At 41.8% G+C, this 25,525-nt stretch overlaps 4 protein-coding genes and 1 long non-coding RNA gene across 8 annotated transcripts; 1 reads left to right on the top strand and 4 right to left on the bottom strand.

Moving 5' to 3' along the window:
• On the bottom strand, positions 1-9,659 carry si:ch211-261d7.6 (zinc finger protein 729). Of its 3 annotated transcripts, XM_055503414.1 has the most exons (3): positions 9,248-9,657; positions 6,073-7,785; positions 1-2,207 (listed from the first exon to the last, which is right to left on the bottom strand). In XM_055503414.1, exons 1-3 carry the CDS (start codon positions 9,351-9,353, stop codon positions 1,108-1,110), a joined length of 2,919 nt encoding a protein of 972 aa, XP_055359389.1. In that variant the 5' UTR covers positions 9,354-9,657; the 3' UTR covers positions 1-1,107. The 3 variants fall into 3 exon arrangements, with proteins under 3 accessions (XP_055359389.1, XP_055359390.1, XP_028985162.3); XM_055503415.1 differs by lacking the exon at positions 6,073-7,785 and having other exon boundaries at positions 9,248-9,650; XM_029129329.3 differs by lacking the exon at positions 1-2,207 and having other exon boundaries at positions 2,246-7,785; positions 9,248-9,659.
• Positions 9,660-10,682: 1,023 nt separating this feature from the next.
• zgc:66448 (uncharacterized protein LOC327401 homolog) lies at positions 10,683-16,385 on the bottom strand. Of its 2 annotated transcripts, XM_055503416.1 has the most exons (3): positions 15,917-16,385; positions 14,851-15,672; positions 14,548-14,743 (listed from the first exon to the last, which is right to left on the bottom strand). In XM_055503416.1, the coding sequence occupies exons 1-3, from the start codon at positions 16,290-16,292 to the stop codon at positions 14,691-14,693; spliced, it is 1,251 nt and encodes a 416-aa protein (XP_055359391.1). In that variant the 5' UTR covers positions 16,293-16,385; the 3' UTR covers positions 14,548-14,690. The 2 variants fall into 2 exon arrangements, with proteins under 2 accessions (XP_028985165.1, XP_055359391.1); XM_029129332.3 differs by having other exon boundaries at positions 10,683-15,672; positions 15,917-16,370.
• A 166-nt stretch (positions 16,386-16,551) lies between these two features.
• Positions 16,552-20,200, bottom strand: si:ch211-261d7.3 (uncharacterized). The gene is made up of 4 exons (XM_029129337.2): positions 20,072-20,200; positions 19,060-19,785; positions 18,386-18,811; positions 16,552-18,286 (listed from the first exon to the last, which is right to left on the bottom strand). Exons 2-4 carry the CDS (start codon positions 19,313-19,315, stop codon positions 17,430-17,432), a joined length of 1,539 nt encoding a protein of 512 aa, XP_028985170.1. The 5' UTR covers positions 19,316-19,785; positions 20,072-20,200; the 3' UTR covers positions 16,552-17,429.
• Positions 20,201-20,865: 665 nt separating this feature from the next.
• Positions 20,866-22,192, top strand: LOC114843554 (trypsin-3-like). Its single transcript, XM_029130211.3, has 5 exons — positions 20,866-20,986; positions 21,069-21,228; positions 21,389-21,642; positions 21,717-21,853; positions 21,936-22,192. Exons 1-5 carry the CDS (start codon positions 20,947-20,949, stop codon positions 22,083-22,085), a joined length of 741 nt encoding a protein of 246 aa, XP_028986044.1. The 5' UTR covers positions 20,866-20,946; the 3' UTR covers positions 22,086-22,192.
• LOC121201746 (uncharacterized) lies at positions 21,520-25,221 on the bottom strand. The gene is made up of 2 exons (XR_005896843.2): positions 24,823-25,221; positions 21,520-23,372 (listed from the first exon to the last, which is right to left on the bottom strand). It is a non-coding gene; the product is annotated as an uncharacterized LOC121201746 (long non-coding RNA).
• Between the last annotated feature and the right edge of the window lie 304 nt (positions 25,222-25,525).

Below are 25,525 nucleotides of genomic sequence, written 5' to 3'. Positions count from 1 at the left end.
GTTTTTTTTTTTGTTCAATTCAACTTTACTTATGACGACAAATATCATGGGTGTTTCGATGTTAATTAAACACTAAATGTCCAATGAAGCCAGCATATTACACTAAATAGGATGATAAATGTCAAACAGCATTTTTATTGCACAATAAATCACTGGACTTGATTGAGGTGGAATTGGAATAACATACAAACTGATATACTAGCAGTTCTCAAAGTTCACATAGACAACTTTAATAACTTCCTCTAATTATTATCACATTGTTTTAAGACAAAATTAAATAAAATGTACTAAAGGTCTGTGGGGGAAAACAGAACTAGCATCAATATTGAAAATCAGCTTAGAAGTTCAGCAAATGTGGAGCCTTTTAGTCTCGGTCAGAACTAATATTCCTAAAACCCTCAACTAGATAATTAAGTTACATTTAAGTGTTAGGTCCCTTTATGACATTGTAGACCCTGAGTAATAAATGGAAACAGCCAGTTGGTGGTGTTGCATCTTCTTCCTTGCCGAGATGTGCACACTGCAACACTACCATAAACACCCATCCACTGTACTTAAAGTAAAGACACAGCTTCACTTTATAAGTGACTAGTCCAGGAACACAATATTGTGGGTATACATACATATGTTCCATATATTTCTTTATTATGTTTATATATATATTTATTTAGCATTCCTGCCCTTTGTGACTCAACACAATGTGATCAGACACAAATCACAGACTTCCCCAATCATACTTGAAGACCAACAGTTTTGTGTGTATCACTGCTTTATTTAGTTTTACAAATAAAATGAGGTAACTTTACACTTTCTCAGTCACTTCCTTTTGGTTGATGAAATTTTTTTAACATCAGCTTATGTGTATCCGAAATATGCTTTAAAACATGCTGTTTAGTCATAGGGCATCAGACATGACTATTACCGTGTCTTGTTCATGTCATTGATCACCCATATAAGATTTGTCTCAAATTTAGCATTTGACTTTCAAATATAACAGACATTGGACATAATAGACTTTGACCGTTAGAGGATCAGCTGAGATTAATTATTTTGTAGGCAGGGTATGCAGTAGTATGAGCTAAATAAACCATTAGTACACATATTTCCCTAGATAAACTGCTCAATAGGCAGCTCTCCTTGAGCATGTTTTATATAATGCAAATGCAGCATTGCAACATCATCAAAGCCCATACCACAGTCAACACACTCCCATTCCCAGTACTTATGATCTGTGTGTGTGTTGTCTTCCCGTGGCTCATTCTTGTTCTGTTCTGTTAGGGATTCCACGGTTTGAGATTTTGAACCAGATTCAACTGAGCTAAGTGCCTTTGAAAACTTGATGTTGTGCATAGGTTCTCCGCAATCTGACTCCTCCAAGGTGATTTGATCCTCAAACTTAGCATCTTCAAGTGGATCTTGACTTACACTTGTCTCAACACTTTCATCTTTTACTGAGAGCCCTTCCGTCTGTGCTTCACTATGGGTGTTGTAGTGACACATGAGCTGTGGAGAAGTTTGGAATCTCTTGCTACAAATGTCGCACTTATGCTGCATCAGGCTGTGATCCTGAAGGTGTTTATCCAGCAACCTTTCATCTCTGAAACCTTTCGCGCAACTTAAACACCAAAATGGCTTCTCTTTATGGGTTTCAACATGGCTCATCCATGACTTCATAGAATTGAAATCTTTGTTACATTGTTCACATCTGGGAGGCTTTAATTTAAGTGGTTTGTTGGATCTGTGAATTTCCAGGTGACTGAGCAGCCGTGTTCGCCTGGTGAACATCATTCCACAATCGGGACACTCATAATTATTTAAGTTAGGGAGACTGGAAATATTTGCTTCATTTGAGTTTTCATGCTGCTGCAGATGTTTTTTGTATGAGACCAGGTATACATAAACCTTTCCACAAATTATGCAAGCATAAAAATCTTGTTTGTCCTTCATTGATGCTGGGACAAAGTCATCACCTTGGAGTCCTAAGGAGTTTGTTTGCAAAGTACTGCTCATTTCAAGATCATCCTCCTCTAAGTGTTTGCTTCCAATTTCTCTGTTGTCTTCTGTTCCAGAGAGCAGTTCTGCTGCACAATTCCTGTAGTCTCCTGTCTGCCCTTCTTCTCCTTCTTTAAGTGCGTGCTGGTGCAGATGAGTCTTGTAGTCATGCCAGTGTGTAAACGTCAGTCCACAATCGTCACACTCAATGTTAACTACAAAAAGAAGAAACAACAATTCTAGTTTGGTAATGTTAAAACAAATGTTCCATGTGATGTTTACATTTAGCAGTTTGTTATGTTAGACACTATGACAGAGAGCTGCTTTTTAAAGATGTGCAGTATACATTAAAACAGGGCAAGGCAGCAATTAACTACTTCAGTGATAAAAGGTAAAAAGACTAAAACTGCACTTCACTGCAATTGCAGTAAATTTACATTTTAAAACGGGATTTTCTGTCGATCACGTGGTCAGTAAATTATTATAAACTGTATTATAAATGTAAACAAGCTGCAATGCAATTGATAGTGTGTCAAAATTAGTTCAAGCTAAACTGAAGTTAAATTGATGACATGACCCAATAATGCTCACAAAATTTGCTTGTTTTATTAGTAGCCTCTCAGAAACAGAAAGCTGCTCAGAAAGCTTCTCAGAAAGTTCAGAAACATCACATTAAACAAGTACTGTAGTGGTGTGTAAAAAAGAAAAGTCTAAATAATAGAGATGTTCAAGAAATAAAATTGTGAAATGTTAGAAATAACTGCTCCACTAAATAGGGAGCAGAGTAAACCAACATGTCTACTCCTACATGGTCAGGAATACTATCTTAGTATTAAACACTAAATAACCTATTTTTCTAAGAACATAGAAATAACAAAAGAACATGGGAGCTAAATAACCAAACAATGCAAACTATGTGGTAAAAAATGTATACATGTGACACATAATTTATGGTAGTAGCTGGCATGACTCATGACTAGAATTCATCAATTCACAAACTTTCTCGTTTGAAATTGCTAAACAGGATTAATTCATTTAGCCAAACCTTAGAATTTCTTTTGCTGATTTAAATATATTGTCATCACTTAATGTATGAGCAGTGCTTTCAAATCTACAAGGAGATTCACGTGGACATGCATTAAAGTTTATTATACATCTAAATATGAACTACTATAATCCAGTGGGCAAATTAATGTTCATCTGACATCTGGCTTCAAACTATACATCTAAAGTTCTCTTGGTTCTAAGTATTTAACATCTCTACATAAACTAGTCCAGTGTAAAGAAAGCCTGAGAACAGAAAATTCACCTAAGACACTGCTTTTTCCAATACAACCTATAATAGAACAGAGGATACAAATTCTATGTCGTCTATTCTACAAGAACCAACAACAAAAAAACATTTGGCAACTTCAAAAATAAACAATCCTCAATGCCTTCATTTAGTTCTTTAATCCACTGTGTGTATGTGCTGGTGCAAATAAGTTTCTTGACAAAAAGTAGTTCCACATTCAAGGCAGGTAAGGCCACTGGCATCTCCAGATGCAACAGCAGCAGAGGCATTATGCTCACTTTTATAATCGCTGATACATTCCTGGTGATGAGCAATGAGATCCTGTATTTGACTGAAGGTCCTGGGGCAAACAGAGTAATGATACGACTCACTTACAGTGCAGGGCTCCATGTGTTTGTAATGCAGTTGGTGAAAGAAAGGCTTTGCCACGTTGTTGGCACTTATGGCTTTTCTGTGACCGACTCTCTGTGTTCAGTTGTGGTTGTGCATTGCAAGTCTTTCAGTTTTTAGAGGCTTAGAGGCTGAGGTCATAGCAGCGCTGAGCCTGTATCGAACCTCGTTTGGCAGACGACAGCGAACTTCATCGTGCCAAACGAGGTGCTGCTGGAGCTGGTTCTCAGTCCAGAAGCCGTGACAGCACAGGGCACAGCAGTAAGGACGGCTCTTTGCCTTAGCCTTATGGACTCTTAACTGTTCTTCTGTTTGGAAAGCTTTGCCACAATTATCACACTTAAAGAGGCATTTGGCAGCATGATTTGAAAGATTGCTGAATTGTGGCAACACATCAGCCATTGCTTCAGGAGTCTGGACCTCCTGCATAGAGTCTTGCTTTGCCTCCGGGCATACTTTGCTATGTTCAAGGAGTGCACCAAGACAGCTGCACAGCTTCCCACAGTCAAGGCATGAAACAGATTTTCCTGGCGTTTGGTCTGACTTTGTTTTTTTCCTCCCTCCTTCAACAGGGCTGCTGTTCATTTCAGGGTGATCAACCATCGCTGCTGTTTCTACAGGTGAGTCAATGCATGTCTTCTTCATCCCCAGTGGAACTTTAATTTTTCCTCTCAAGTTCTTTGAGTGCGCCTGCCACTTGTGGGCACGTAGACCTCTAGCTTTGGCAAAGGTCATAGAGCAGAGGGGACACTGGTGAGAGTTTAGCTTCAGTTTCAGCAAACTGGACTCTTGCCCACCGAGACCGATATCTTCCTTATCAACTAGCTGGTTTACTAGGACAGGCTTTTCGTCCTGATGATCTACAGCGTCCAAGATCTTACCATGCTTATTTTGATAGTGGGCAGCTAGAAATGACCTTTGCACAAAGGTCTTGTCACATTCTGGACATGAAAACTGCAGGGTGTTGTTACTCTCCACAGTTTTAGTTGAATCCAGCTTTGGCTCACTTTTCATTTGACACTGAGAATTGAATATCTGGTGGAGCTGAAGAACATAACGGTTATAAAACTGTTTGCCACACTTGTTGCAATGAAAAAGTCCCTCCTCTGTCTTGTAGTTGATTGATTTCATATTGTCATCTTTTAGCAAGCGCCGTGAAAATTTCTTTTCTTTGTGCCATCTTTTGTGGGAACCAAGGGCAGAGTTGGACATGAATCGCCTCCCACACTCTGAGCAGTGAAACAGCCCTTTAACTGCCTCCTCCTGTTTAGGCTTCTTAAGCGTTACAGACATGGTGAGTTTTGTCTTAGCCACAGATTTGTAACCCTCAGCATGAATTCGTTTATGGAAATTCAAAGCCCCGACCACAGAGAAGCTTCTGTCACACTTTTTACATTTATACTTCAAATCAGTAGAATTTGTTTTTACATTGCCTACAGCAGAGAATTTTATATTTAACCCATCCCTATCTATTGCTTCAGTGTTAACGGTGCCTAGAGTTAACAGTTCAGAGCTTTCCAGTGTTGTGACATTACTATTGTTGTGTTTTATATCATCATCATCTCCTGAAGGTTCCGTCTTAAAATTACGAGCTTGACTTTCTCTCTTGATGCAATGTTTCTGATGAGACCTCAAAGAGGCTTTGTTGCTGAAATGGGAAAGGCATGTTACACACTGAAGAGCTTCCAGTGTGACTGTGGCTCGTGGTGATGATGGAGATTGTCCATTCTCATATCCGTGGCTTTTCATATGAAACTGAAGAGCTTTGGCACGTGAAAACAGCTTGCCACAATCTGGGCAACTGTACGTGTTCTTTTTCAACTGCTCCACTTGGTGCTGAAAAGACTTGCAGGGTGGTGGAAGTAACTGTGCATTGTGCACCACCTGGTGTCTAAGGAGGCTGGAAAAAAGACGAAATGATCGGTTGCAGAGTTCACATTTATGGTTCCCGTTTTCATGTTTTCGCATGTGCAATGCCATAATACCTTTGTGCCGAAACTTTCGGCCGCACACTGGACATGCAACCTTAATGCTGGAGCGAGGATGACCATTTACAGAGTGTGAAGATCCTACGCCTTTTCTTAGCCTTAAATCTGCACATTCTGTTCGGTTTTGCTTGTGGTGGGAATAAGCCCCTAAAGACCAAAATCCTTTCCCACATTGTTCACAATGAAAAGTCTTTGGGCCAAGGAGGGTTTTCTTTGGATTGTATTCTTTCTTAGTGACTGAAATGGTATCCTGGTTATGTGCTGAGCAGTTTTTCATATGGTTAAACAAGCTAGCTGCATGCATATAAGACATCATGCAACCAGGACACTGGAATTGTTTCCTTTTGGGATGGTGTAACTGATGAGACTCTAATGCGGACATACTTGCAAAACATTCACCACACTCACTGCATGTCAGATTGCTCGTCTCCAACCCTTCTTCTTGGTCCAATCCATCACTGCTTGTATTTTGATCCTTTTGATTGTGTGTGTGATTGCAGTGTGCTGCATAGCTGCTGGTTTCATGGTCAGAGGTGTCACATTTGTAAACGGCAACTGACTGACACTGAGCCTGTTGTTTTCTTTTATGAATACTGTGCCACATTCTGTGAACACGCAGTGATGAAGCACTAGAAAACCAGCGATAGCACTCAGGGCAATCAAATCTTTCCCCCGTCATGTTAACCTTAACCTCCGTGGCCATCAGTGCACCCTGCTCGTCAGCTGGCTCAAAATCAATCTGTACAATTTTCAAGTCCATTTCCGGTTTTGAAATAAGACTGCCTTCAGTGTTGTCTTGTACCTCCTGATCAGATTCACACAACAGCTCCAGATCAGGATTCAGGTCCTGTATGGGTTCTTCTTCAGATTCACTTGCACTGATCACCTGAACATTAAAGTCCCCAGGTTCATAACTCTCTAAATCTTCATCTGTTTCATTAACATGAGAGTCTTCTTCAGTAACAAATGTAGGGAGGACCTTCTCCAATTCCGCCTCCAACTTCTCAGCCTCCTTAACATTAGTCTCCGAGATTATTGGCTGAGGTAGAAGCGATGTACATGTCTGGGCCTCCTTCTCCGTTTCTGTGAAAACATCTGTATGATGGAGCTGATGGGAGTGTAGTGCAGAAGCTCTGGAAAACTTTAGCCCACAGTGTTGACATTCAAATGCCTTCTTCTGTAGCTGACACACCTGATGAAGAAATGACTTTGCAGGAGTCTCTTCACTGTGAGCTATTCGTTGGTGTCTGTAGTAAAATGTTAGTGTCATAAATACCTTTCCACATTCCTCACATGGGAACCGTTTTGCTGAATCATTTGAGCGATTAACATGCCATCGCTGATGGTTAATGAGGGCAATGTGGCCACTGAAAGACTTTTTGCACTCGTTACAGTAATATTCATTGCAGGTTTTCTTTGGTTTCTCTTTCATGTCTTCTGGAGTGCATTGAGCATTTCGGCTGAATCGTTTGTGTGTTTTTAGGCGGGTAAGAGCAGAGAAAGCTTTACCACATGAACACCTAAAAAGGTTTTGGGGATTATCATCTGCCTGATTGCCACTTGACTTTACTTCAACAGCAGCTTCATCACTATTAACAGAATCTCCAGAACTCCTGTTTCGTGACTTTATTAATTTTTCCTCATGACAGCGACGATGCGCGTCAAGAGCTGAAGCGCGGGAATAATTGCGTCCACAAGATTCGCACTGAAATGACTTCTTTTTCAAATGTTCGAGGTCATGAAAAACAGATTTGGAAGCTTGTCTGTGCGAGCGCTGATGGTTAAGAAAGTGTCCAATTACACCGTAACTTTTCCCACACTCTGGACATTCATAGATGTGTTGCTTTGTTGTTCCTGTATTCACTTGAATGCCAGACTCCTTTCGAGAGGTCCTTTCGGCATGGTACTTTTCCATGTGCATATTGAATTCACTCAGATCAATAAATGAGAGTGAACATAAAGTACAGAAAGAAGGCGTTTTGTCCTTTTCTGCGCCATGTAAACCATCCAACTGGTCATCTAAAAAGATGTTTTCTTGCAGTTGCTGATGGTCTTGCTCCATGGAGACTGCATCTTCTCTGAGGGCTTCTCCATAATCCTGATCCTGGAAAACCCCAACCCCTAGGAAAAAGGGGAAAATAGGAGGTCAAAGCCACTCCTGTTTCCAGAGAAAGAAAGATATGGAGAAAAATAAAATCACAAAAACACAGATGCATATCTGAATAAAAAACTTTATTTATTTTTTTTTAAAGAAAAATTACAATATTGTCAAACACACAAAGGAAAACTTCTCCAAATAATGTTAGAAATCCTGATGACAGAACTTAACAGTGATTCTAAAACCTGATCACAGAGGTCATAGCAAATCCGAGCTCAAGGCAAGCTAACTAAATTGCAAATTACTCTGGTTCTTTAAAACGTTTTGAAAGAATGAAACAGCTTTCCTTCACGTCAACACTTATGCTACTTTTAAATCAACGCTTATGCTACTTTCACATCAACACTTATGCTACTTTCACATCAACACTTATGCTACTTTCACAACCAAGTCGCATAACACAACACTGTGCGTTTTTATGCACCATAGAGCTGTTCTTACTGGCATGAGGTACAGTAATGACTTGCAGATCTAGCGAGGTTTAATATTTAGTCTGGGATCACACAAGCATGCAGAAAGCACAAGAAAGCAGGAAGATGCTCAAAGTATATTACGCATTGAGAGAAAGTAGCTAAAACAGTGATAAAATTGCTGTTATTTAACTTGAGTAAGTACAAAGCAAAAAAAAACTGCATAGAGAATGTAACCAAAACCAAATAAAAGTATAGTCTTTAGAGTGATATTAGCCTGTTTTGTGCTGGTGCAAAGAACACTCTCATGTTCTTTCATGTCTCTTTCAATTATCAATTTTGACCTTGCTCTAAATCTTTAATTAACAAGCACAATCACTGGGTATCATTTGAAAGCATAACATCATTAATAATCTAAGTGTGACATTAAAAGAGAAAAGCACACACATGTCCACAATGGCTTTGCTTGCTGATGTCATAAACCAGACCAAGAATATGGTTATTAGGGAAGCTAAAGAATATTCCTAATATCTGGTTAAGCTTTTCATGTTATGAGATCATTGCAAAATACAATGCGAACACACATCTTCCACAGCCTGGAGCCAGGGCACTGTACATAAAACTCATATCTATACATTTCCCCCAGCTATGACTAAGAAGAAAACGGATTAGGCTTTACATTTTAAAATGTATACACAAAGTTTTAAGTAGTTTACGGTTAACAAACTACCATATTTCTGATTCCACATGGTTGGTGATCAGATTTGTTTGGTACTAAAGCAGCGACTGTTTATTAAAAATATTTGTGACAGAAAATTGTGCGGATATGTAGTAGTGGCAACAACTAAGCCCACCTGTTGTTTTAATGTTTTTTTTTTGTTTTGTTTTTAGTGTGGGTACCATATTCTCGTGTACTTTTCCGAAACTGCCACATCAGGTCACAACGCCCGAAGCGACCAGTGTGTTGTGTTGATAGTTAGATAAAATATTTGAGTGACTGTTTCGGGGTATTTACCTTCAGTGGTGTCCTCAGTGGAAGGGTCCACGCCGTGTCCATCCGCTCGGTCTCCACTGCGGGGCTCGTTTTCAGCTCCGTCCTCCCTGGTCTCAGCTTCGTCCATCTTGGTGAGGATGTTAGCTACTACTAGCTTACTCTAGCTTGTGCTTGTTAGCGTAACACAGCCACTTTTTTAATGTTACTTTTCCTATTAGCGGTCACGCACTCAAAGTCAAATTAAAAGAACGGTGAAAGTAATGTCCACAACGATCTTCTTTGTTATCACAGTGCGGATCAGCATCTTGCACTGTTAAATAGGGTGATGAAGAGCAGAACAGCAACCTGCGCTGTGACCGTGCAACCCTCACCGGAAGTGGTTTCTTCTTCTTCTGTTTTGTTTCCTGCTACAGTGACCGTCAGACTCCCATCAGCAATGCTGTCCTCAAAATACTTAAAGTGTCAGCTTTAGATAGTGTCAGCTAGATAATAACTTTTGTCATTATTTTAAAGATCACATTTTGCCAACAGGCCAATGAACTGGAACAGTCAAAGTCGTCGATACACATCCGTGCAATTATTTTTTTGAATGTAAAATGAACATTGAATAACGTCTTTTTATGCGGTGTTTCGTTGCAGTAAGTCCGTAAAACACACTTGCATCTTCATGATTTGCTAATTTTCCTTTCCCACACTTGGACAACGATATAAGAAAAAAGGAAACCGGGGGCGGGATCAGTCGCCGAACTTCACAAAGTCCTCATAGGGTTGTATCTAATATCATTATGCCTAAATTAAATGTCCAAAATGTGACATTTTTAGGACTCAGAGTTGTCTTTTAATGTTTTTGTTTATGTCTCAGATAGTCTTTGACAACTACATGGCAATTGTATCATTTAATGTACATTGGAAGTTTCTGGTGAGTGCAATGAGTGTTCATACATATTTACCCTAAAATGCCCTAAAAATCTCCTTCAATAACACTGATGAAGGCCAAAGTAAGTTATATGTGGTGAATCCAGTACAAAGTAACACAGAACTGACAGATCAGACAGCTAAACGTCTACTGTAGCAGTTACTGTACATTACAATTATCAAGTATCTTACTGAGTTACAGTACATATGACTAATTAATTATCAAGCTTCTTGAGCACTTTAGAGGATTTCTCATGCCAAGACACCTTCAGCTATGTGGATTATTTTGACTGAATTTTTAATAATACTATTACACCTACAGTGACTATTTCAGCATGAGATGTCACAGCAAAACAGACTGCTGTGGTGCCATTGTGATCATGGGGAGCAACTAAGTTAAAAGTAAGAGCTGCATGCATCATTCCACTACAATTATGCTAAAAAATTAAAACGTGTCTTGTGTAAGTGACTTAAATTATTTCCATGTCTAAATTAGTTGTGAAGGTCTTTCCAAACATACACGTATAAAATAACCGACAAGTACTGCGCAACACAACATTTTATTGAAAGGTAAGTTTTATTTAATCTGTTATGTAGACACTGTAGGAAATTTCTATTTCTTGCTGTTTCTTTACATGCTAAACCAGTGGATAGAGGTAGAAGGGCACATTTTCGTATATTAGGATGTCGAATGGTAAAATGCACAGAAATGTTTTGGGGGTTTTCTAAATATGGTCTATATATTTTTTTCAGTAGTAATGAAACTGTTCGGTCCATTATTGGGACACCACAGCCAAAATGGAAGCAATACTATTCTGTACTCAGATAAATCTACAGGTTGTGGAATGAAATCATTAATTAATCACAAATGATACATTAAAATAGTTTTAAGCTTTGTACGTTGTGTACATTCCAATTTGAAATAGTAAATCTGGTAAGAAAGACATACGTAAGATTCTTTTGTATAGAATAAGTATGTAAGAGACCAGATCTATTTAAATGCTATTCGTCTGTTCTGGAGGGACACACTGAAAATAAATACTTAGACAAATTAGAAAATTTAAACATATTCTTAAATAATCAGTTTTGTTTTGCCATTGTACATTAATTAATGACAAACATCACAAAAATCTAAATTGAATTTATTACAAACTTTACTGTTTGACCACAGTGCCAGCAATAGTTGTGTTGTGATTCTACTTCTCCCTGTTGGCAGTAACCAAGAGTTCAATTTACAGACAACTCTGTGAAATGACTTTTTAATTTTATTCATCACAGTTTGTTTAAAGAAAATTTGTCTTTGATCAAAATATCACGAGAACTCTACTGATGAGGCCGCTGTCTCATATACTGCATACTATTGTATGCAGTCAGGATTTCCTTGTATATTCTGGCACTAACCAGTGAGCACAACAATCCCCTGTTCTCGCCAGCCAAAAGTGAAAACCAACAGTTCTTTACAGAAAGAGTTGCTCTGTGTTTTGGGAGTGAGGTCACATTGTTGAGTCTACCTTAAGCACAAACTAGGCCTAATACCAAGACAGCAGACATGCAGACTGTACTCATAAAGGCACACAGTATACTGTACATGGAGAAACACAGTTGTTTTAGGACATATGAACAGAACTAGAAAAGGACTAATATTATCTGAATTTGATTATTATTGGCAATAATTGAAATGTGGATCACAAAACCTCATTAATCTGTAGCCCTCAGATAAACCAGCTAGGTATTTGGTGAACTTAAATGCAATTATAATAAAGTCAAACCAATATAACCTTTTAAATGATACTGTTCAGTCTTGTTGGGAGTTAAAATAAATTTAATTAATTAAACATGCAGCAGCTGTGCAAATTAAATCCAGTTTCACGTCTACCTTTTTTGTTTCTAATGCCCATCCACATATCTAGTCTTACTGCACAAATGAGGGACCAATAAATGAGGCTCCATTCATAAAAAATGCTATACATATAAAAACATATCTAGGTTGTGGCCTGTGCAGAAATGTCAAATCTCTCCTTGCGCGTGTTGCAAGTAATGCATTTGTAGATCCAGCTCTCGAGGAAGAGAGCACCCGCATATCATGCACTGGAGAAGCCGTTCTGGCGCAAAAGGCAAACGGGGTCCAAGTTTGTGAGGTTCTGTCCGTGGGGCAAGCTGAGGTAGGGGCAGGGTCTGTGGCATGTGCGGCCTCTCACTCATTACTGGCTGTGATGTGAAAAAAATATTCGGGTGTGGAGGTCTTGGAAGCGCACCAACTGCAACAGTGTGAAGTGGGTGGGGACCAGGCAAAGCAAGGGGAGGGAGCGGAGCAATTGGAGGTGAGAAAAAAGGAGAAGGCTGGTTTATGATTATTTGAGTGCCCGTTACTATTGGCTGTTGTTGCAGATCCTGTCCATTCCCTGGTTTAAGTTGCCCAGTGAGCAGCGTTTGAGGTCCCACCGGATTACTTTGGAAGCCCCATACAGGTGTTGCCATCCCCTGGCCAAAGCGAGGAGGTTCGTATTGGATGGAGATGGGAACCTTCTGTGTCGAAGCCTGACTCGGTACGGTGGCCCAGCCAGATGACACTTGCTTTTGCTGCAGTTGAAAATCTTGATTATTTACTAATTTCTCAGAAGAGTTTATAGTCTTTGGGATTCCTGATGGTGTCTGTATGTCCCACAAGGTGCTCCCTCCCCCGTGAGAAACAGGAGTTGATATTGGTATAGCACTGCTTTGGTCTATTTGAGCTGATGTGGATGCACCTGCTGAGCCTGAAACCCACTGCTTTTCCGGCTGGCTAACAACTGACAGTTTTACTTGAGGATTGTTCAACTCCCATGCTCTGTCCTCTTTTTTAGGAGGTGTGGATGGCTCCTTGTGTGTTGACACCGGGACACCTGACCATCTTGGCAACTGTATCTCTTGCCCGAGCTTATTTGGAGAGCCTTGTGAATTTGTTAATTGAGCAGGTCTGATGCTCCACAGAGCTGCTCCGTCAATGTAAGAGGAGGGACCAGAAAACCCTTGTTGCAGAGAGCTTGTAGAAGCCAGTACTGTGGATGTGGGCGTGCTACTCCAAGTAACAGGCTTGGGCTGCCTATGCTTTTCACTATCCATCACTGCTAATGGACTGGACTTTTTTGGCACAGACACCAGATGAGCGCTGATACAAGCTGTACCGTCCTTCATTTGGGCTGACTCTAAAATCTCAGACTGAGATACTAAAGGGCTATCTGTCCAGCCTGGACCTCTCTGATGCTGCTGCAGGCCTGTTTGCGAAGGGCTCTCAAACTGTGGAACTGCATTTTGCTGTAGCAATGACTGGACAGGCATTACCTTCCCACCGTCAACTTTCCACTGCACTGGCTGAGGATGCAGCTCAGACAGCCACGGCTCCTTGTGCTGTGTACTTCTTAAGTCCATGCGAGGCGAGAGCATGGAAGACTGGGGCTGACCTGCCCTTTTTTGCAACTCAGCCTCTCTCACTGCAGAACCTGGATATGGAGACAGCTGAGAGTCCACCCCTGAGCCCCCTAGTGGCCTGGACCATCCCCACATGAACTTCCCCCCTCTCCTCCCCCTGCTGCCCCTGCCTCTCACCCTACCACTATTTGATAAGGAGTTATACTGGCTACTCTGGCGTTTGCGAGCATGAATTTTCTGGTGCACGATCAGGCTGCTGAACCAGGAAAAGCTTTTGTGACACTCATCACAGCGATGAGGTCTCTCTCCTGTGTGCGTGTTCATGTGATCACGGAGCAGATAGGCTAAACCAAAGCTCTTGTCACACATGTCGCACTTATGGGGTTTGTCGCCATTGTGCGACAACATGTGCTGCTGCAGCTGGCTCTGGTCGCTGTAGCCTTTGCGGCAGCTAGTGCAGCGGAACGGTTTCTCCCGATGCAGCTTTTGATGGGTTCTCATATTTTGCATGAAAGCAAAGTCTTTCCCACAGTCTGGACATTTGTATGGCTTCTTGCCTGTGTGAATGATGACATGCTGCTGTAGGTAGCTACTGAACCTAAAGCCCTTGCCACACACCTTGCACTGGTATGGTTTGTCCCTGGAATGTATACGCATATGCAGCTCTAACACTGAGCGATGGCGGAACGTTTTTCCACACTCTGAACACTTGTACGACTTAACACTTGTGCCATCACGTCTTAATTTCCCTGGCACATGATCACTGCTAACCGGACTAAACTGATTTTTAGGTGGTGCCGCCACCTTTTCTAAATATTTTGGTACAGGTTTATGAACACTTAAAATATGCATATTTAAACTTGATTCATCATGACAAACGCATGGGCAGTGTGGACAGGTGTAGCTTTTTTCCCAATATTTGTGATTCTCCTTTGGGGCTTTGGGTGTTCTTTCCAGCATCTCATACTCTGCTTCGTGAATAAGCATGTGGGCTCTCAGGTTAGCTGGTGCATTGAAAGTCTGGGGACAAAGCGGGCAGTTGAATGTACGCATGGGTTGCTTATTCTGGTGCGTGTTCTCTTTCCTGGGCCCCCTCACAGCCTCCTGTACAGAGACAGGTGGCTGCTTACCTGCTTGCTGCTCACTGGTAGTGGTATTGTGCAGTCTGTGCTGGCGGCAGTGTGCCTTCATGTTCTGTGCAAAGGCAAAGGTTTTGCCGCATTCAGGGCAGCGGAAGGGCTTCTGGCCTGTGTGCAGATACTGATGCTGATGGAGAAGGCTGCTGTACTTGAAGGTCTTACCGCAGATGTTGCACAGGTGAGAGCGTGCGCTGTCTGTGTGCCTGCGACGGTGGTCTTCCATGACGGAGTAGTGCTTGAACACCATGCCACACTCCGGGCATTCGTAGGGTTTGAGGGCGGTGTGGCATCGCTGGTGGTAGCGAAGCGCCATGTTGCTTGGGAAGGTTTGACTGCACACTTGGCAGGTTAAGAGGCTCTCCTGTGAATGGGTCATCATGTGCTTGGTCACAGACAATTTAAACTGGAACTCTTGGCGACATAGAGGGCAGTGGTAAGGCTTTTCTACTGTATTGCTGCAGTTGTGGTTCCTCAGCTTATCCACTGTGGAGAAGGTCCTCTCGCATTCTGCACATGTAAAACTACCCAGCTCCTTGTTTTGCACGTCATCGTTTGGAGTCAGGGGTTGCTCCACCTTCGCTTTGTGTTCATTTCTGTGTTTAATGAGGCTGCTGCGGTGCTGAAAGGTAAGGCCGCATTGTTTACAGGTGAGGGGCGTGAGCTCGTCCTCGTGCGCGTGAAAGTGCCGGTGGAGGTTAAACATCTCACGCCGGGTGAACCGCTTGCCGCACTCCTTGCACACTAAACGGCAGTGTTTTTGTTTCGCTGTGGAGCCAGCGTCGCCCCCTCGGCCGGACTCCTCTTCAGCTTTGGCCACGACCTCCAGTCCGTTCACGCTTCCCACCGAATCCTTAGCCACTGGTGCCTCTGCTTCATTCTGGTTTGATTGTGAGCATTCGTCCTCACGAGAAGCATCAGCACTGGTGTCACCAGCGTGTGAATTACACTGCCCCACTTTAGCCGGCTCCTCAGCGTTGGGGGGATCTGAAAAGATAAACAAATCAGTTGAGCAACCTAACATAAACAGACCTGTGGCTACTCAAACAGCTGCAGGCACAACATAGTCACCTTAAGCACTCGCAACACTCAAGACAGGACGCTAGCTAGATTTTGTTATAGTAACTGACATTAGCATAGTTGATAGGGTACTGGACTAATGGTAAAAGCCGCAGACCTGACTGGCCTGGAGGCTAAAGCTAACTATAACACGTAAAAAACGTTAGCATACCACACTTGGTGATTCCCCGTCGTATCCGCGTCTCCCCGTCGTCGTCGTCTTCAGTCTCGGACCAGGCGAAAGCCCGCGGCTCATCGCCAGGGGCCTCGGCCATGTTTACAGCCGAGGTTAGCTCCCCCTGCGACTTGCCCGTCGTTTTGTCGGCTCCAGCACCGGACCCGACACTCACCCCAGAATGGCTGGCAGCACGGCCGCCGTGGCTGCCAGCACTGGCCGCCCGCTCATCGCCGGGGTTCTCCGCCGTTTCATCCTTATCCGCTACGCTACATCCCGACTCCGTCGGCTCGGCCTTCCCCCCAGATGTTTCCCCCTCCGCCGCATGGGATCTCTGTTGTGTCGGAGACTCCGATGGGTCTACGGCGGCCATGTTTCACCCATGTACCCCCTTGTCCAGACCACACAAGGATCATGCTAGGCAGCCTGAACAAGGAATGACATTTCCGCTCGAAACTTTCAAAATAAAACAACCCCCTCGCGCTTCATATCTGTGACAAACCGCCATGTGACGCTTTTAATCATACGTTTCCCTTCCTGCTAGTATTGTGATTGTGTTATTGTCCATACTAAATACACTTTACAACCATTTAACAAACTTTTTCAACAATGAGGCCAATGATGGGGGTTAATTAGCACTCCATGTTTGATTTTATTAAAGGTTAGTTACATTTCAACAGAACATATACCTACAAAATATAGCTTGTGCAAAACTACATAAATGATGGCCATATGCTGTTTCTTTGCAACTATCTACAAACACATCCAGCATACTGCATGCAAGCATATAATAAATAGCCCCTACATACGTATGTATGCTTTGTAGTCCATCAGAAACATATTCATTAAAGTCTGAAGCCAACTGTGAGATTTAAGCCTTGTTTTTCCAGCAAAAAAAGTGAAAAGTGTTTACAATGTTTTACTGAACAGAACACAGTAACTTCATTGTCCAAGAACTGTTGAAGTATGTGTGTTAAAAAAAGCACAAGCATATATTATAAGGTAATTACAATAGCTATAGGACTACAATATATGCTAACAACTGCAGAATACAAGTACAATGTAGTTATTGTATCAGGAGAAGTGAGACAGTACTGGACTAGTAAGAGCATCCTGAACAGATTTTCTGCAAAGCATGTACAATGACATGCATATGAACATCAGCACCTACAGATGTTGTGAGCTGGGTATGAAAGTCTCATTAGAAGTCACTCTACAGAGCAACTGTTTCTTGGGAAGTTATTTATAGCACAAGAATATGTAGGTATATCTGAGGAACTTAACATGTTAAGGCCACCCTATAATCTCACGTGTTTTTATGAATACTTCTATGGACTTTAGTTCTCTCCTAAGACAAATTTAAGTGCTTGATGTCTTCATATTTGGAGTGAGTAAAACTCCAATTACACAGTATTTTTACAGAAGTACAGTGAATAAAAAAAGAGCATAAATCTTTGTCACATTTTGAAACTTCAAATATGCATCTTGTGCACTTCTGATATTTTTCTCCTCAACGTCGTCTTCTGCGTCTGTGATCAACAGCTCTTCCTCGCCGTGGCCTCTGAATACTTCCATTTGTGTCTGTGAGTTGGTTAGAGGGAAAAGTGCCATGTACATCAGGGGATGATGGGGCAGGTACCACCATTACACCCGTCGGATTATTTGAATGCTGGGTGACTTGAGTCTGCTGCTGCTGTGTGTGCGTTTGGTGCTGCTGTAACTGTTGCTGATGCTGTTGCGTTTGCTGTGGTGTTTCAATGTGCTGTTGTTGTGGTTCTGTACTTTGTAGCTGCTGTTGAGATGACTGTAGGTGCGAGTGTTGTTGAGATGATTGTTGATGTGCTTGTTGTACACGATGTTGCTGTGGCTGCGGCTGTTGCTGGGCCTCAAGCACTCCCAGCAACCTTTGCAATAAGACATTGTTTTGCTGTAAACTGATTGCTAATGCCTCTTGCGAAGCAACAAGTGTTCTCATGTCCTGTCTGAAACCTTCCCCAAACTCCTGCAAACTCTTTTCCACCCGATTTCCAAGTTGAATTGCAGCTTCCCCTAATCCTCGCAGTTCATCTTCAAGCCAGGAGCTACGTGGAGGGGCTTCAAGAGGACCCTGATGAGCACCAAGAGATGGTTGAGGACTGCTGGGCTGAGGGCTGCCATTAAGGAAAGGAGCACTATAGAGGGGAGAAGGAGGCAGCCATCGTTCTGAAGGAGGAGGTGGTCCTATGCCCAAACCAAGTCCTAATCCCAATTTGTCCTCCATGCTGTTGTCGACCGGTTCACATTCTGGTTCACCTATTTCTCGCTCACGCTCAGGATTGTCCTCATCCTTCTCTAAACATTCTCTGTCCGGTCCTTCCACTCCTACACCTGCAAGAAACAAGTGGTGATAACCACTGTAGATATGACCCATATCAATCAATAGAATGTGAAAAGAAATGTTTAAGTCATCAGAAAATTTATTATTACCTGTATCAGAGTCAGGGAAACATGGGAAACTGGGTTTTGGTCTGGTGCTTTGCTTTTGCCTGGCTTGCTGAAGTCTTGGGCTTGGCTGAGAAGGACGCCCCAGCATTGAAGCCCCTCTGCTAGATGGCAAGTAACAGGTGCGGTGGCGGGCATCCGCCAGTCTGCCTCCATTGCGCCTCTTTAAATCATCCCAGCGCTTCTTCACCTCTCGAAGTGTACGTGGTACTCTGGACACAGCATTGACTCTCTCTAGGATTCCAGCCCAAATGCGCTCTCTTTCCCGCCGCCTGAGCCTCCCTGCAGGACCAAAGAGCTCTCCTTCACAGCGAGTGACTTCTGACACCAACACCTCTAACTCTGCTCCACTGAAACGACTCTTTCTTTTTCCTGCACCACCAGCAGCCAATGCAGCCGACATAGCCCGGTCTGTAGATGGAGATCAGGATGAGAAAAAATATTTATATAAAGTGATGCTAAATGTACTGAGAAATGTGTGTAGTGCATGTTGAACTAAATTGTACTAATGGAACATCTAACTGTGTTGTACACTGCTTAACAAATTATGTCTCTAAGTTTATTCAGTGTTCCTATTAGAAGCAAAATATTTATCAATAAATCGAGAAAAAGATGATAAACTGATAAAACCGTAATATTCTTAATCTTTTCAGGCTTACTTTGTTCAATGGACAAGAGGTCATCTGAGGACATGCCAGGCGCCATGATGTTCGGATGCACCACTACCACATTGAAGGGAAGGCCTCCTGGTAATCCACTGTTCTGGTCACAGCTGCCATCGGAGTCCTCATCCTCCCTGGGGAAGCCGTTTTCTGAGGCTCCCCCTCCAAAGGGTCCCTCCGGAGACTCCACTTTGATGTGCATGGGAGGTGATTGCTCATATAGCAGCCCCCCCTCCTCGTAGTACTCAGTCATGGGCAGACCTGATTTACAGCAGAACTGACTGGCGGGCCAATTCTGAATCTAACAACTGCTGCTCCATTAATAAAAGTTCAAAGTTCTGAACTTACTGCTAAAGACATTGCAAATCCCTAAAATACTGCATTTGAAAAGTACACACCTGCTTTAGGTACAGCTGCCATGCACACACTGTGAGCCAATTTCTTTTACAAAGTATTACTAAGTACTGTTTTTAACACTGGCCATTTAACTCCTTGCTGCAGCTTAGTGAGAGATACAATCATGCTGTCTAACTGGAGCCTACAGTCACTTTCACAAGTCGCTGCACCAAATTAATCACTCCCTCACATACTCATTAACACCACTATGTTAGTGCAAATGTATATATAGTGTGTAAAACACCTGGAGCAGACCAAGGGCTGCATTTAGGCAACCAGCTGTTTTGCATTGAGGTGCATCACCCAGGCACAGAATCGCCTCCAGAGCTGAAACACAACACAACACAACACCGCTTACAGACACGTAACATGTCAAAACGGCCGCGATGACATTTCTCAGTGATGTTGGGTTTTGTTTTCTGTCGCATCGATGCGCATTTTTTTCTGCACCACATCCGCAATGGTTGCGCATTCCGCATACATTAGGTGCTGATCTTGCACCGGAGCTAGCTATTAGCTAACAGGCTTCACTGGCTTTAAGTGAGGCAGCAGCTTTAGATGAACTACCACAGAGCGGACCGCACTGGAAAGCTGACGCCGTTGGGTTTCTTACCTCATGATAACGGCACATGGGAGGCAAGACAAAACCAAAACACAAGCGGTGCAGCTGTTAGCCCACCAACCGATACACAAACCGAGGACTGTCGCTCTTTGTTGACGTCACTGAAGCTGTATTCAGGACCGATCAAAGTTTAGAAATGTTGCGTAAACGCAGCTCGGGTTAATCTCTACTCCATATGCAGGTGGTATCTAATTTCCCAAGAGAAACGAGAAATTATTATTAGAAAGAATATGGATGAAGAAAATCTACCTTCTGGGTCATTTTAATAATTAATGATTCTAATGCCATAACTTACTAGCTGTAAATAACTTGCACTAAAAATAACTAATCACTGAAATACCCGCTATACTTTTATTTAAAAGAGAGAGACAATAATATTAACCACTTTAAATGTATGTGCACTATTGGTAAACTGGGAAAACTGTCAGTTTAATTACTGACACCAGTAAGTTAAAAAATATGCCAATCGTGCCAAATTCAGTTAAAACAATAAAATCTTTATTATCTGCAGTAACCACTTACAGTTTACTTTAATGTAAGAGTACTTTTCTTATATGTGACAAATACAAAACACAAAACGACCGTTTTTCTATCATGTGTGTCTTTTTGTCCATTTTACTGTACATTAAATCCAAAGATACAATTTAAAACAGCAATTCAAAGTAACATCTCTACCTGCACGTGTTTTTTCTTCTATTCAACCATCATGTTGTTTCCCAGGTGCGATAATGTTTAATCCTATTGCACAGTACATGGAAAAATCCTTGGGAAAAAGTTTGATAAAAAGCTGTGCTAGATAGTGGACCTGTATATAAACCTGCTGGATCTGCTCTTGTATGTAGGTTCCGTTTCCACAGAACGCAGTGATGAAATACTTCATTCTCTTTGCTCTCTTTGCTGCAGCCTGTAAGTTACTTTTTTGATGAAATTGATTTTTAAAAATTAAAATATAAGTGTATTTTATAATATCTGTTACCTTTCTGAATAGTTGCTGCTCCCTTGGATGATGACGACAAGATTGTTGGAGGCTACGAGTGCAGAAAGAACACTGTGCCCTACCAGGTCTCTCTGAACGTCGGCTACCACTTCTGTGGAGGCTCCCTGATCTCCAGCACCTGGGTGGTGTCTGCTGCTCACTGCTACCAGTCGTGAGTACACAAAATCTATGAACATTGTTAGTGAAACATTTTGTTCAGCCATTATTGCACTTCAATCAATGTAGCTTTTTCTTAATCTAGAGCCACTGATAGAGACAGTAAGTGGCAATGAATGTTAGATTCACAGTTGTTTTCATGCTTCTTCCTGCAGTCGCATCGAGGTGCGTCTCGGTGAGCACAACATCGCTGTCAACGAGGGCACAGAGCAGTTCATCAGCTCTGCTAAGGTCATCCGTCACCCCAACTACAGCAGCAGGAACCTGGACAATGACATCATGCTGATCAAGCTGAGCAAGCCCGCCACTCTGAACAGCTACGTGAAGACTGTGTCCCTGCCCTCCAGCTGTGCCAGTGCAGGCACTACTTGTCTGATCTCTGGCTGGGGCAACACCAGCGCTTCTGGAAGTCAGTCCAACACTGCAAACACGTCAGAAAGAGTTTGCTGGACGTGTTTCATACTTATAATGTTTCTGTTGTAGGCAACTACCCTGATCGTCTGATGTGTCTGGATGCTCCCATCCTGAGCGACACTAGCTGCAGAAACTCCTACCCTGGACAGATCACCACCAACATGTTCTGTGCTGGATTCCTGGAGGGAGGCAAAGACTCCTGCCAGGTAGCAGCTCAGCATTCAGTAACGTTATCTACAGGTGAACTCAGCAACCTCTGCTCACATCATCGTGTCTGTGTCCCTTCAGGGTGACTCTGGTGGCCCCGTTGTGTGCAACGGTCAGCTGCAGGGTATCGTGTCCTGGGGCTACGGCTGCGCCCAGAGGAACAATCCTGGAGTCTACACCAAGGTCTGCAACTTCACCACCTGGATTCGCAACACCATGTCCTCTTACTAAACGGAGAATTGTCCAGAGGACCAACGAGTCCAATGTGATCTTTAAGAAAGAAAAATCTCTGTCTATGACAAAGGTCTTAATAAAATAAATGATAAACATCAACCTCACACTTGCAATTAATGACTTTTTTGTGCATTGATAAAAGTAATCATAATAAATAACAACTGAGATAACAATTATAATGAAAAAATTAAACACAATGAAAAAAGTCTGAAGAATAAGGCATTAGAAAGTATGAATATTTGAGAATATCTTACATGATGAACCTGAAGAATGTAAATATGAACACAGTAATAAATGTACCAGAATCATGTGTCATATAGAAACAAAGATAAAAAATGTATGTAAATTCATACAAAGATACTTGTTTGTTCATAAGCCAAGTGTTGGTGACCTGTTATGTGTCAGCATGTTGGGCGTCATCTTCCAGGTGGATTTTTCTCACGGCCTGGTTGTTGACGGAAAGCTGAAAAGAGCTTGTTTTTCAGGCTCTGGTTGCACTGGCCCTCCACTGGTTTTTCTATTTTTGACTATTTTTTGAGTATGTTTTTAAGTAAATCTAAGTTACATGAACTGTGATTAGGGTCTTTTATCCTGTAAACATTAACATAACATTTTAAAATGATTAGGGACGATACATTTGCTTTAGGAATCTGGTAGCATGACGAGCCATTGTGAAACATTTGTTGGTTTATAGCAACAGATTTACAGCTACAGCAGCAGCTGTGGATGATCATGTTGGAACAGACCTGCCAACTTGAACAGCTACTTTAAGGCCACGTCACTGCCACCACTTGCTGTGGAAGTGTGGGATTCCTGGCTGGAGCAAGAGCACTGTCAAGTTCAGTAAAGCAATACAAAGGTGTCATAAAGGTAACCAAACATATGGGAAGGTGTGAATATTAAACATATATGTCAAGATTTTTTCCTCTCAAGAAATATAACCCAATCATCTGAGTTGTCTTTCTGTCTGTCTGTCCGCATACCTTTTTATTATCTTTACTATATTTTCTAATGGAGGACAGCCGATTTTCTGACAAGCACTGGAGAAATACTTTTAACTCGATCTGGCTGGAGCAACGCCAATAAAAAACTACAAACATTGCTGTACATAGTAGGATTTGAATATTTAGTCGAATATTATGTCTTTAAGTGGAAAAACATGAAGCTCTGAACTCCCCTCCTCACATCATGTCCTCTGATTCTACGTCCTGCACGGTGTCGCTAGTGCACAGTGGTGATCTGCAGGGTTACAGCAAACAGGCCTGCCGTCTGCAAGTACACCACCTGGATTCACAATAGAAAACTGCTGGATTTATACAGAGCATATGTCACTGTGTACAAATGCTGGATTGAGCCCAGTAAAATGAATTTCATCATTTTTGTTTTCACATATTTATCCAGTTAGAAAAACATAACCCAAATCCAGCACATCATAGCATCATCACAGCTTCATCTTGTCTGAAGGGATATAAGGTGATGCAAACACCTCTAATAAATACACTATGACTTGTATCAAAGTCATAGTTTGAATTACCTGGTAGAAAAAAAAACTCTACACAGACAGAGACACAATAACAGTAAGAAAATCGAATTCACAGGGAACACTAAGTGTTACACACAGCAAAGGACTTTAAAGTTGGGCTCATAAAAGTACAGTGTTAACATACACATGGGACCAGCTCTAAAGTGTTGTCAGGGCTGATCAGTCTCAATGCTGTAGCAGCATGTTTTGCCTCTCAAATATGGGGTGCCAAATGTAAAAGGAGCACCTATAACTAGTTTTCTCACATTTAACTAAATGACACAAAATGTTTTTCACATTTAGTTAAATGTGCAAGTCTAAATGTAAATGTTAAATGTAAATGTCAAATGTAAATGTTAAATGTTAAATGAAAGTTAAATGTAAATGTAAAATGTTAAATGTTAGATGTAAATAATAAATTAGCGTAAGACTGAATATTCATGAATGTGCAAGTAGACTCCACCCCTACCCTCGAACACCGCTGGTCTCAGATCAGAGACGAGAACTCAAACACCTCAAACGGTGCGCGCAAACCCCGCCCACATCTGGAAACTTTTGTTTATAGCCTGGACGTAACTTCGGCTAGCTAGTAAAGTTAGTTAATGGTTATTCCATTCAAACCTACTTAACTCCTCATTCATGGTGTTTACGACGGAACAGCAGTTTGAAGCGGAGCCTCAGCCCGCACACATGCCGTTACAGCGCGTTCAATCTCCGCTAACGGGAGGGAGTCGGAGCTGGCGGCCATGATGGCTTCGACTTCAGGCTTCTCTCCAGTATTGTCGTCCACCGATCCAGAGTCAGATGTGGGCGGAGCTATGCGTATACTGTTTGAGATGTTTGAGTCCGCGTCACTGATCTAGGCTCATAGGGGGTGGAGTCTACTTAAATATTCAGTTTTACGCTCGGTGTAACATTTACATTTAACATTTACATTTAACATTTACATTTATATTCAACATTTACATTTAGACTTTTGCAAATTTAACTAAATGTGAGAAAACATGTGTCATTTAGTTAAATGTGAGAAAACCAGTTATAGGGGCTCCTTCTACATTCGGCACCCCGTACACAAACCCCAGCCACAAACATACAGCTAAAAAATCCAAGAAACATGTCATTAATTCAAAAAATAAAATGACTGCTTAACAAATTAGCAGGTAAAGCATCTGAGTAGAAGCAATGAACAATCCTTGTTTTCTATTTTCTTACCCTTGGTTGTGCTGTCGTAGCAGCAAGCTGTGTCTCTGTGGACACTGAACTTCTCCAGTGAGGCGGTAACGATACCATTGCACCGCTGCTTTGACGGCGGGTGTCATCCAGCAATAACGAACACCTCCCACAAAAGAGGTACGAGGACGTTCGTTGAATGAGCCAATCAGAACTGGAGGGCGACAGTACCGCTTTGATCATCCCTCTCATTTCTTTCTGAGGCCTTGTCCTATTTAGTTTTGGTTGAACGTGCATTTGATCAAAAAGAGAAATAGTAAATTAAACTTAGCTTAAAAACTACGGAATGCTTCCAGCTACATTTAACTCATATTATACATTCAACACAAAATAAAAACATAAATAATAGTAATTATGATACAATGGACAGTACATATGACACATTCATGATTTTCAAGTACTAATGATAATAGAATAATAAATATTAATGTAAAAATCATAATAGAATAATGCAACTAAATGCTTTTTACATTATCAAATGATGTCTATTTCGATAATAATCACTAATCATCAAAATTTCATAAATAATATAATAGATAAACTTTGCTTATTTGTTTTTGTATTGATTTATATGCCTTGGCACCATGACTATATACATGAAATCAGGTGCTTCGTGTTTGAACATCTGTGCATACATACATGTGAGCATATAGCCGCTCGTCCTCCAGATGTCTTTTCACACACT

This window comes from Betta splendens, chromosome 16 (assembly GCF_900634795.4).
Source record: "Betta splendens chromosome 16, fBetSpl5.4, whole genome shotgun sequence".
NCBI classification, from domain to species: Eukaryota; Metazoa; Chordata; class Actinopteri; order Anabantiformes; family Osphronemidae; genus Betta; species Betta splendens.
Note: the sequence above shows the minus strand (reverse complement) of the source record. Positions and strands in the feature narration are given on the sequence as shown.

What these genes read in the sequence shown, in the direction of transcription:
- LOC114843554 (XM_029130211.3), top strand. Translation starts at nt 20,947, where the DNA reads ATGAAATACTTCATTCTCTTTGCTCTCTTTGCTGCAGCCT. An exon ending in GCTGCTCACTGCTACCAGTC is followed by an intron (nt 21,229 to 21,388) that starts GTGAGTACACAA and finishes TTCTTCCTGCAG; the next exon opens with TCGCATCGAGGTGCGTCTCG. An exon ending in CAACACCAGCGCTTCTGGAA is followed by an intron (nt 21,643 to 21,716) that starts GTCAGTCCAACA and finishes TTTCTGTTGTAG; the next exon opens with GCAACTACCCTGATCGTCTG.
- si:ch211-261d7.6 (XM_029129329.3), bottom strand. Translation starts at nt 9,353, where the DNA reads ATGGACGAAGCTGAGACCAGGGAGGACGGAGCTGAAAACGAGCCCCGC. An exon ending in CACTGAGGACACCACTGAAG is followed by an intron (nt 7,786 to 9,247) that starts GTAAATACCCCG and finishes CCTTTTTCCTAG; the next exon opens with GGGTTGGGGTTTTCCAGGAT.
- zgc:66448 (XM_029129332.3), bottom strand. Translation starts at nt 16,292, where the DNA reads ATGGCCGCCGTAGACCCATCGGAGTCTCCGACACAACAGAGATCCCAT. An exon ending in ACGGGGAATCACCAAGTGTG is followed by an intron (nt 15,673 to 15,916) that starts GTATGCTAACGT and finishes TTATCTTTTCAG; the next exon opens with ATCCCCCCAACGCTGAGGAG.
- si:ch211-261d7.3 (XM_029129337.2), bottom strand. Translation starts at nt 19,315, where the DNA reads ATGACTGAGTACTACGAGGAGGGGGGGCTGCTATATGAGCAATCACCT. An exon ending in CCTCTTGTCCATTGAACAAA is followed by an intron (nt 18,812 to 19,059) that starts GTAAGCCTGAAA and finishes CTCCATCTACAG; the next exon opens with ACCGGGCTATGTCGGCTGCA. An exon ending in TTTCCCTGACTCTGATACAG is followed by an intron (nt 18,287 to 18,385) that starts GTAATAATAAAT and finishes TGTTTCTTGCAG; the next exon opens with GTGTAGGAGTGGAAGGACCG.